The 11,885-nt window shown below is 31.4% G+C and overlaps 1 protein-coding gene across 1 annotated transcript in view; it reads left to right on the top strand.

Moving 5' to 3' along the window:
- LOC111706381 (retinoic acid receptor RXR) overlaps window positions 1-1,715 on the top strand; it is a gene marked incomplete in the record, with an annotated part of 11,522 nt that extends 9,807 nt beyond the window's left edge. Inside the window, 1 exon segment of the mRNA XM_023479244.1 lies at window positions 1,453-1,715. Coding sequence (XP_023335012.1) covers window positions 1,453-1,589 — 137 coding nt within the window.
- Window positions 1,716-11,885: the final 10,170 nt, after the last annotated feature.

Below are 11,885 nucleotides of genomic sequence, written 5' to 3'. Positions count from 1 at the left end.
AGAGGAATGGGGTTAACAAGGTTTCAATACATTATACTCCTTTTCTTGTCTAAGCAAGACTTAAGTAATTTTCGAATTAGCAGAATTATGTTATTATTTACAGTAGTTCTAAATCTGAAATTTTTATTTTTTTTTTGATTGCTTTCATATTTTGTATTTAAGATAAAACTAATCATATCAGATGATGTGATTTTACTTCAAATATTTATAGTATTTTAAGATATTTTTTTAATTTGTTTTTATAATGTTTTTCTATAGTCTAAACACAGGGTCTTCAGGGTTTTTGAACTTGATCTAAAAAAATAAGTATATGTTGTTAATCTATGATAGTACAGAAACAGATTCACGTTGATTTATTTCATGTAAGGCCAAAAAAGAAAATCAAGGTTTTCAAATCTCGCTTGAATCCACTATGTAATCTTGAGCAGTTTTCTCTAAACACAACAAAATTTGATAAATACATGTTTTAAATATCTTTAACTGCTAAAAATCTCAATATAGGATTTATTTTAAGCTTCCTCTACCCACACTGCAGGACAGAACACTTCAGAAACTGATAAATTTGTATAATTGAGTAAAATACAAAGACCCATAAAGTGAAATTCCATGTGTCCGGGGAATTTCTGCAGCTCAAAATCTTGAATTTAAAATAAAAAATCTGTTGTATCTTACTCAAGTGTTTACTTCTCCAGTTAAGGTAATGGAAGCCTAAAATTGGTTTTATTTTGATATTATTTGTAGCAAAAGACAAAATATACAAATACTTTGTAAATTGTGTTGTGTGCAAAGAAGAATGCTCAAAATTATTTAGTGGATGCAGACGAGATCTAGTGGATTCAGACGAGATTTAGTGGATTCAGACGAAATTTAGTGGATTCAGACGAGATTTAGTGGATTCAGACGAGATTTAGTGGATTCAGACGAGATTTGAAAACCTTGATTTTCTTTTTTAGGCCCTAGATGAAATATTTTCTTTTTTTTGGCCCTACATGAAATATTTTCGACTCAACTTCAATCTGTTACAGTGCTTAGGATCCGGATTCATTGGATCCGCAAGATTTTGGCTTCCTGGATCCGGATCAGCAAAAATATGCGGATCCACGGATCCGGATCCAAGGGGTAAAATATCAACCAAAAACTGCAAAAAAAGCGAAAAATTTGAAAAACAAATGTTGTTAAAAAAATTCAGTAAATCTTAAAGAAATGACCTGGATCCGGATCTGGATCCATTTTTTCCAGTGCGGATCCAGGATCGGATCCGGATCCGCATCAAAATTAAATGGATCCTAAGCACTGATCTGTTACTATATAATCATAAAACAACACCAAAATAATATTTTTTGATCGAGTCTAAAAATTCTATATTTGGAAATCTAAAAATATGTGTTTTTAAGTAAATTTGACAAGTTTCACTAAATCTTGTTTAGTTTACAAATATTTTTATTTTTTCAGCTCTTCGATCTATCGGTCTTCGATGTGACGAGCATTTATTCTTCTTCAAGATGATTTCGGACAATCAAGGCGAGTTCGATATTCGTTCCTCGACCCTCGAATTCACCCTCAAGGAATTGTTGGAAAATTCGTCGTAAATTTTCAACAATGGAAAATGAGCAATATTAAATACATTATTGTTGTTTTCATCTAATGAATTATGCACACTTTTAATTAAACTGTGCCATTACAAGTTGATCATGAAATTAACCAACTAAAAAAAATGATTTGTTATGGAATGATAAATTTTAAATTTAAACAAGAAATTTTTAAAACAAAAAATTGTCCGAAGTTGGATTTTTAAAACCGGTTTTTATTCGATATCCACTCTTGATGAAAAATAATAATGGATTTTCCATTTTCTAATTAATTTAATGGTCCAATGGAAATCAAACAATTTATGCGATTATAAATGTTTTTAAAATATATAACACTTGTACCTACAGTTTTATCTTCCAGACTTGTTTATTTATGTACAGAGCATACTGTTTTGTACTATACCGTACCGTTCTATATCGTTCCGTACTGTACTGTACTGTATAGCATTGCACTGTATAGCATTGTACTGTACTATACTGTACTATACTGTACTGTACTGTACTGTACTGTACTGTACTGTACTGTACTGTAATGTACTACAGTACCTAGTGTCTTTTTTCTTTTTGTTTTACTAGTACAAGTATAGCACATAAAGGGTGTCCCAAAATATTAAAATGTTAAAATGCAGAATAATAAAGTCTTTTACGGTTTTCATAAAATATACTCTAGCAGACGTAACTTTATTTTGACCATTGAAATTATGTAACACAACGCTAATTCTAAATAGTATTTGCAGACTTGAATTTAGGCCACTGGAGATAGGGGAACCTTGAAGTATTTGATAGGTTGATCACAAAGATGGAAATTTCTCTTAAGTTCTGACATTACAATTCAAAGAAATCAATCAAAGCAAACTAAACTAAGCTGGTGAGGAAGGTCAAATAGGCCTATGATAGGCCAGGTACTACAAAAAGTTCGGCCGCGCTATCAAAGTTGAAACCGAGCCGGCATAGGGAAGGGTCGGGCCGGTACTTGCCGTAGTTTACACTTCACTATGATTGTTACAAAGGGGCCGGGCGGTTTTTGCCGCAGGTCACTAAGATCGTTACAAGGGGTCGGGCGCGGTTCGAATTCAAATTGACCCTTGTACACCGTGAAAGAGATAAATCTTTTATGTTTTGAATCATAACTCGTCTTATANGGAAATGTTAATGTTACACCCCTGTGGAAATGTTAATGTTACACCCCTGTGGAAATGTTAATGTTACACCTCTGTGTAAATGTTAAATATGTTTATATTCCTATATTTCATGGAACTGTTGATGCCAACAAACACAAATTTGAGTTGAAATAAATGATTTATTTATAAGAATATAAACTTCTTTTTGATCATTGAAGTTTTCGAATTAAGCACAATGAAGTCAAAAACTTTTTATTTAAAAATTATTTATTATATTTAAACTTCATTTGCCAAAAAGATTCTTTTTTTTGTCATTCTATAAACTATAAACTTGCTTTAAAATCAAAATTTCATCCTTGAAAAATCTATATAAAAATAGTAAGGAACAAGACTTAAGTTTGCTTTGTTAAATATGATATAGATAAGAAAAAGGCTATATTTTTGTTTTAGCCGTCTGATAAAATGTATGAGAAAAAGAATTTAAAAAATTAATTTTTTACAAAATAATTTTTTTATTTTGAACAAGTTTTGAAGAGGACGATATTTTAGAACTGACTGATTTTTCTAAAAAAAAATGCAGAAGACGATGTTTTTTGTAAACTTATAAGAGCATGCCATGCACATTTTTTTTCAGAAAAAGGGATTTTAAGAGACAGTGAAAAAAGGGACATTTCCGATTTACAACTACACCATTGAAATCTAGACTTGAAAATTCCGATACAACTAACGCGGCCCGCCCTACCACGTGATTATTCATGCTTTGCAGACGGTACTACATGTGTATAAGAAATATTTGTCTGATGTACAATTTACCGCGTATACAATTTCTTATACAAATATAGTACCGTCTGCAAAGAATGTATAATCATATGGTGGGGCGGGCCGCGTCAGTTGTATCTCCCTTCTATTTCATACTCTTTGAATATTCTCCAGTATATCTGAGGTGAAACTGCGTAAGTGACTCTTACAGAGAATTCACAATTGAAAATAAACAACTTTCATGAAACAAAAACTTTGTCTGTTTAAAAGTACCATTGTAAATCGGGCAAGTCGAACTGTATCAAGAGAGGTTCATTTGGATTTACACGTACAGTCCCCTTCAGGGTATATTTTATTTTAATTAACCTTTCAAGGACTTATTTTATTCTTTTTAAATTATATAAGCTATACATATTTAAAATTAGTTTCTGAAAGCCTCCAGTGAAATTCTTTTCGTATTCTCAAACTTAAATATAACTTTTTTTTCATAAACTTCCCTGTAACCATTATCCATAAACTTCCCTGTAACCTTTATACATAAAGGTCCCTCCCTCCTTTATCCATTAACTTCCCTCCCTCCTTTATCCATAAACTTCCCTCCCTCCGTTATCCATTAACTTCCCTCCCTCCTTTATCCATAAACTTCCCTGTAACCTTTATACATAAAGGTCCCTCCCTCTTTTATCCATGAACTTCCCTCCCTCCATTATCCATAAACTTCCCTACCTCCTTTATCCATAAACTTCCCTCCCTCCTTTATCCATAAACTTCCCTCCCTCCTTTATCCATAAACTTCCCTCCAACCTTTATCCATAAACTTCCTTCCAACCTTTATTCTTAAACTTCCATCCCTCCTTCATCCATATACTTCCCTCCAACCTTTATCCATATACTTCCTTCCAATCTTTATGCTTAAACTTCCATCCCTCCTTTATCCATAAACTTCCCTCCAACCTTTATTCAAGAACTTTCCTCCAACCATGGGTATTTAGGAAAAGCCAGAAAACTTCAACAGCCTCTGACCAATACTTTTTGAGTTATGAAAAAAAAAAACACAGAGGAAGGGGTCAATTTGACCGCCCTCCCGAGCAGAGCAGGAATAGAGATAAGAAATTGTCAAATTTGCTATCGATCCTNTGCCAAAACCTGACCTATCTCAGGTTTTTCTTAAAAGCATTAAAAATGATTTTTGATCTGAAAAATGAAGGATATCATTCCTCTTGTGTTTTGTCAAATCCATCTGAAAAGCATGTAGGGAAAATACTTCATTCGGTCATAATTTGATCAATACTTCATTCGGTCATAATTTGATCAATACTTCATTCGGTCATAATTTGATCAATACTTCATCCGGTCATAATTTGACTGGAAACTTAATATTTTATCAGAAACAGTAAGGCATTAAATTTTATTGTTTCTTGCTTTTGATGCTTTCAAATGTTGTTTTTGATAAATAACGTATGATAATGATAATGATTTCTCAATTCTGACCCTCCTAAACATTCTAATTTCTCCATTAAAATTCCTGAAAAAATACCTATAAACAATAAATATGCTTCCCTCCTGCCCACCCTACCAACCTTGCAAATGAATAAAAGTGAGTGTGTGTATTTATGACTGTAATCTAAATGAATAAAGGTTTGAGTGAGTGTGTGTATTTATGACTGTCCTCTAAATCAGATGAATGAAATTGTTGAATATAAACCGTCAGTTAATCCAGAACCTCTATAATATAAACAACCACTTCTAATATATGTATACTAGGCCTTTATCACACTTTTCTTTCCTTTCCTAGTCAAAATATTAGCTTTTTATCTGCGAAGTTTGTTTGTATGTATCCAATAAACGTCAAAACGGCTGAAACGGTCGGGCCAAAATTTTTTTGGGACATCACGTGACCACAGGGAAGGTTTACGAATGATAAAAATTTAAAAAAATGTGTTTTAAAGGTTTTTAATTTTGTAAAAAAAATTTAATTCCTGAAAATCCGCGAAATTTTCTTCTTCTTTGTTTTAACCTGTTAACAAAAAAAAACATGTTCACAAATTAAATGGAAGATGGGTTAAAAATGAGATTCAACTTTAATTTTTAATAGTTGGATTGTTTAACTCTCCCTTAACATTTTACAACAATGACATTGCTAAAGTTTCTAACGAATAAATCATGTTTTTACTTTTAACATAATAATTCAAAGATGTCATATTTGATCAAAGGCAGTTAGAATCAATTCATATAACAGATTTTGATGAGTTAAGACATGATACAGTCTAAACTGAATTCGAAACGTGCTTAAAAGAAAACTTGGGATTAACGAAGATGAGTATAGGGGAAGGATACGTACGGATTAAAGGTACATAGAACCAGATTAAAGATGGGTAAGGATTAAAGGATGAAAGAAATTGATTAAGGAAAGGTAGTGATTAAATAATAAAAAAACAGGATTATGAAAAAGTTAGGGATTAAAGAACAAAAGACAGGTAGGATTAAAGAAAAGTAGAGATTAATGAAAGGTAGGGACTAACCCTTAAGTAGAGATTGAAGAAGGCATAAGAAGTAAAAATAGGGTTAGGGAGGATTAAAAGAAGTGAAAATGGGTAAAGAAAAGGTTTAAAATAAAAAGAATATTATGGAAGGTAAAAGTAAAAGTAAAAAGGACAAATGAACTAGGGAGGGTATAAGGGTAAAAGGAATAAAAAAATCAAAACCAAAAGGAGAATGTTAAAGGTAAAGCTAAAGAACTAAAAATAAAGAGGATAGTTAAAGAAACAAAAATAAAATAAAATAAAATTACATACAGACAGCTGTATGCTAGAATATATCAGGAAAGAAAGAAAAATTAGAAAATAAATGTGAGTGAATGGGAGGGGGGAGGGGGGTTAGCTTAGTTTAAAAATAATGAAGGGCTTAAACTAATAAAGTGCATGAATATCTTGTACCTGAAGACAGCTGTATTCTAGAATATTCCATAAAAGAAAAAAATTAGAAAAGAGAATAAAGAAATGTGAGTGAATGGGAGGGGGGGGGTAGTTTAAAAACAAGGAAGGGTTAAAATTATAAAAGTGCATGCAAGAATATCTTGTATCTAAAGACAGCTGTATTCTAGGAACATTGTAAGGTACAGGTGGCAACTAGAGGTTTAGTTGTATACCTTACACCTTACCCTCTACAGGTCCACAGATATATATAATATATAGATAGTATATCACAATAAATGTGAGAGGGACAGTGAAGTTAATTCCAGGTTAATATTAAAATATAAAATACGATATAATTTTTCTCAAGATATTTAAATTTAGTTTTGTCTTTACCTGAATTTTTTCATTTATGATCCGAACAATTAAGGAGACACTTGATGTAATTTAGGACTATACCAGATTCACAACGATACCATTTAACCTTGATTTCATCAGTAAAGAATTAAGAAATATCCTTGTTTGTCTAATTTAGACAAGTTCCTTCTTTGTCTTGAAATTAACCTTGTATTTTTCATGATCTGATAGTTACTTTTGAAAACATTTATTCCTGTTTCGAGGATTTTTGATAAAGAAGACGACATTTTCATATTTTCAAGGTATGTTCGTAAATCCAGCGCCAGCGAAAATTATTTTTTTAAAAATCTAAAATATTGTGAAATTGATTTGTTTACAATCCGAGTTGAATGTTGCATCTATCCGAATTTGTATGGACGCTGCATTCTTCGGTATGAGTCGTTTTTAACAATTTTCTCCTTAGAGACGCAACAGATAAAAGTAAGATCAGTAGCGATCACCATCGATATTTTTTCGCCGTACGCCTTTAATCCCTTTCATTTTTCGTGAACACTCCCTTTAAACCACTTCGCGTTACCTTCCTCGCCGAACAATACAATTAATTTAAGTTAGTCTAATCGGTTTACCTACTTCTCGCTATTCATTAAATCTGATTCCTAATATTGTCCAAATCACATGCAAGGGATTCTGTTTTGAAAGGAATTGAGTCTTTGTCACAAACTCTGATTTTCAATTCCCAATATCTCTGGAACCCAATGTCGTGGACATCAGATATTTCAAACTATGAACCCTGTTAGATTAAATATTCAAAATTTTAAAATATCAAACGTTTACATTATCAGGTTGCAAGGATATAGGGATACAACAACTTGTGTTTGTTGCAAAGGCTCAATTCCTTTCAAAACAATTCCGATTGTTACACTTGCATGCTTTCTGAGAAATTATGTTGAATTTCGATTTTAGGAACATTGCATCAATATTTCATGAATATTTATGAAAATACTTTAAATTGTGAAATGATTCTTTTGAAACTAAATTATAGATATCTCAATTCTCTCTTTTTTAAAAACATTGTGACACTGAATCAGATTGATCCTATTCAGTGCGTCTTAAAAAAAGTTGAAAAAAATCTATTTTGAAATATACATATTACAGAGTACTCGAGATTAAAAATCAGGAACCGAATATGGGCCTAATAGATCAAATGTTTGAATTTTAATTGGCAAAAAAAAGGGCTTTTTGATTGAGACAAGGTTTTCATTTCGATTGGGCAAATTTTCAAATATTTTCTGTTAAATATTAATATTGAACAAATTTTGATTGTTTTTAACTCTTTCAGGGGCATACGAGAGCTTTAGTCAGCGCGGCAAAAAAGGTTGTTCACACCCTAAAAGATTTTTTTGCCCCCCCCCTAAAACCCCTATTTTGATAAAATTATTGATTACTTTTTTGTCTATATTAAATTGAACCGTTTACCTACATACTTAGTCTTTGCTTAGTTTAGAACATATAGAGGTCAGGAAATAAACCCACTAAAAATTGACCATCTGAAGTTGTTGTTCATATTCTATTCGATCCAAAGCATACTCTAAGTAGTTTAAATTGCACCCTGCGACTGTCGGGTTTCCCGACGCCCTAGCACACTCGTACTCGACTTGCAATCACATTTTTGAACAGCAGTGAGCCTGCCTAACAGCAGTGAGCCTGCCTAACAGCAGTGAGCCTGCCTAACGTTTTTGATTTTAAAGGGATAACAATGAACATCCATACATAAAAAAAATTGACCTTCAAAAGTCAGAATCTTGAAATTTCTAAAAATTGTTGCATTTGGTGACCATGATAGGTTTTTGATGTTTGGTCCGTGTTTTACTAACTGTTAGTAATTTAAAGTGTATTAAAGGGACTGTAAACGTTATTTAAAGAGACTCTAATTTTTTGCGACATGTCAAATCTACAATTGTATAACCCTAATGAAGGATGAACAATTAATTTAATAAGTGCATGACACTCTTTACATTCACGGTTTCTTGAAATTACGCTTACAGCCCCTTTTAAATTGGAAATATGTGGCTGTAATGGAATCATACAACAATAGTTTAATATCAGAATATATAGACAAAAGTTTGGAGGATTTTTGAAATTTTTGGGGAAAATGCGGGAAAAATGAGTTGTTTTAAATTGATTATGTGCATAATTTTCTACAAGGTATTTACAAGTGATAAAACCTTACTCTATGGATGGGATGATTATTGAAACTAAATCTTGACTGAGGCTAGGTGTAAGAATATTTGCATTAATATAAGGATATCTGAATGAATATAAGGATAGGTAAATGAATATAAGGATATCAGAGCTGAAAACTTTAGAATGAAATATCCAGATATCCCGTCGAATAATTAAACTGGAGTTTAAATTCATGTGGAGAACAAGCAATATTTAATCTGGATATTTATGAAATTATGAATTTATTTCTTAAACCATTCTAAAGTTTTCAGCTCTGAGTGAATAATGATATCTGAATGAATATAAGGATATCTGTTCAGATATCAGGAAATCTAAATGAACTTAAGGATATCAGAATGGATATAAGGATATCTGTATGATTATGAAAATATCTGAATGGATATCAGGATATCTGAATGGATATAAGGATATATAAATGAATGCAAGGATATAAGAATGAATATAAGGATATTTGAATGAATATAAGAATATATGAATGAATATAAGGATATAGGTGAATGGATATAAGGATATATGAATGGATATCCCTATATCTGAATGGATATAAGGATATTTGAATTGATGTAAGGATATCTGAATTGATATAAGGATATCTGAAAGGATATAAAAAATGTAAAAAATATTTAATCTTGAACTAATTGACTGAATAAAAATCCGAATGTATGCCTGCCTGTATTTTGGTTTAATATTACACACCAGTCCTGCACTTTACAATATTCACCACTAATACCGTTTATTAGTAATGAAAAAATCTTAAATCCATCAAAAATTGCACATTTTTTTAATTTACATCAAACATGATTTTAACTACACATAAACTCGTAAAAAGTTGTCAAAATAAATATATTTTTAATTTTTTAAAATTCTATTTCAAGGACATTTAAGTTTCAAGCCAAAGTCAAAATTTGCCGAATGTAAATTAGAGAACGGAATTTTCAGGCATATTTTGTCAACGTTTTAATTTTTATTTTTAGTTCTGTCATAAAATGAATTTTAAAATAATGTAATTCATTGAAATATTTATATAGTTTATTTTTTTCTAGTGTAAATACATCTAAAAACTTTTTATTAACATTTCTACGCTCAGTAGATATTTCTCAATGCTTTTTATTATTATTATGGGGAAGGTGTCAATGTTATCAAAACATGCCTTGAAACTTATATACCTGGGCTTAATATTCATGATAGAAAAAGACTGCTATTAAAAGTTGCATACATTTTCAAGGTCAATATTCAAGTGTTGTAGCACTTTAATTTTACCGCACTAGCAAACTTATACTTTTCTGTAGCCCTAGACTTGTATTGTTAGTATAATATTAATCAAACTTATACTTTTCTGTAGCCCTAGACTTGTAATGTTAGTAATATTAACCAAACCTATACTTTTCTGTAGCCCTAGACTTGTAATGTTAGTAATATTAATCAATCTTATACTTTTCTGTAGCCCTAGACTATTAGTGCTAGTTATATTAAGCACTTATTTTAGCTTTAGTTTTTAAGAATATATTGACAGAATTCTTATAGATTTCTTTATAAAAGCAACTATTGGATCACTTTACTTCGGGCATTTTTTAATGTCCCACAGGATCAGATGTTAAACTTAATATAAACAATTCGTTCTAACCTTTTTCTACAAAATACCAACTTGTCAAGAAAAAATGACTACACCGAGGACAAAAAAACAGAAAAAGAAAAAACGCGACTACCTCGAGGAAAAAAAACGCAGCTAAAAAGAAAAATGTTACTACCCCGAGGACTAAAACGCAGAAAAAGAAAAAAACGTGAATACCCCGAGGACAAAAAACGCAGAAAAAGAAAAAAAAACGTTACTTCCCTGAGGACAAATAACGCAGAAAAAGAAAAAACGTTACTACCCTGAGGACAAAAAACGCAGAAAAAGAAAAAACGTTACTACCCTGAGGACAAAAAACGCAGAAAAAGAAAAAACGTTACTACCCTGAGGACAAAAAACGCAGAAAAAGAAAAAACGTTACTACCCTGAGGACAAAAAACGCAGAAAAAGAAAAAACGTTACTACCCTGAGGACAAAAAACGCAGAAAAAGAAAAAACGTTACTACCCTGAGGACAAAAAACGCAGAAAAAGAAAAAACGTTACTACCCTGAGGACAAAAAACGCAGAAAAAGAAAAAACGTTACTACCCTGAGGACAAAAAACGCAGAAAAAGAAAAAACGTTACTACCCTGAGGACAAAAAACGCAGAAAAAGAAAAAACGTTACTACCCTGAGGACAAAAAACGCAGAAAAAGAAAAAACGTTACTACCCTGAGGACAAAAAACGCAGAAAAAGAAAAAACGTTACTACCCTGAGGACAAAAAACGCAGAAAAAGAAAAAACGTTACTACCCTGAGGACAAAAAACGCAGAAAAAGAAAAAACGTTACTACCCTGAGGACAAAAAACGCAGAAAAAGAAAAAACGTTACTACCCTGAGGACAAAAAACGCAGAAAAAGAAAAAACGTTACTACCCTGAGGACAAAAAACGCAGAAAAAGAAAAAACGTTACTACCCTGAGGACAAAAAACGCAGAAAAANCAGAGTTAATCGTATAAACTCTACAATTATCTCCTTACTGCACAAAAACATTTTACATATATTTTAATCATTTTAATTCCTTTAAAATATTAAATTATGAAAGGGAAAGGACCTGTAAGGGACGTAATTTCATCGGACTTACCATTTAAAAAGCGGAATTAATAACGGAAGTGCCATTAAAAGCTTTGACTGATTAAGCATGAATTAGATATCCATGTTTAATTCTATGTATTTTGAAAATTGATTACTTTTAACTGTGCCAAAGGCTAAATATCATTTTGGACGAAATATTTAAATATTGTTCATAAAAAAGATTCAATATTTCTTTCTTCTCCTTCTCATAGCCT

The sequence above is a fragment of the Eurytemora carolleeae genome, unplaced genomic scaffold (assembly GCF_000591075.1).
Source record: "Eurytemora carolleeae unplaced genomic scaffold, Eaff_2.0 scaffold641, whole genome shotgun sequence".
Classification (NCBI taxonomy): domain Eukaryota; kingdom Metazoa; phylum Arthropoda; class Copepoda; order Calanoida; family Temoridae; genus Eurytemora; species Eurytemora carolleeae.
This window is presented reverse-complemented; position numbering and strand designations above follow the sequence as displayed.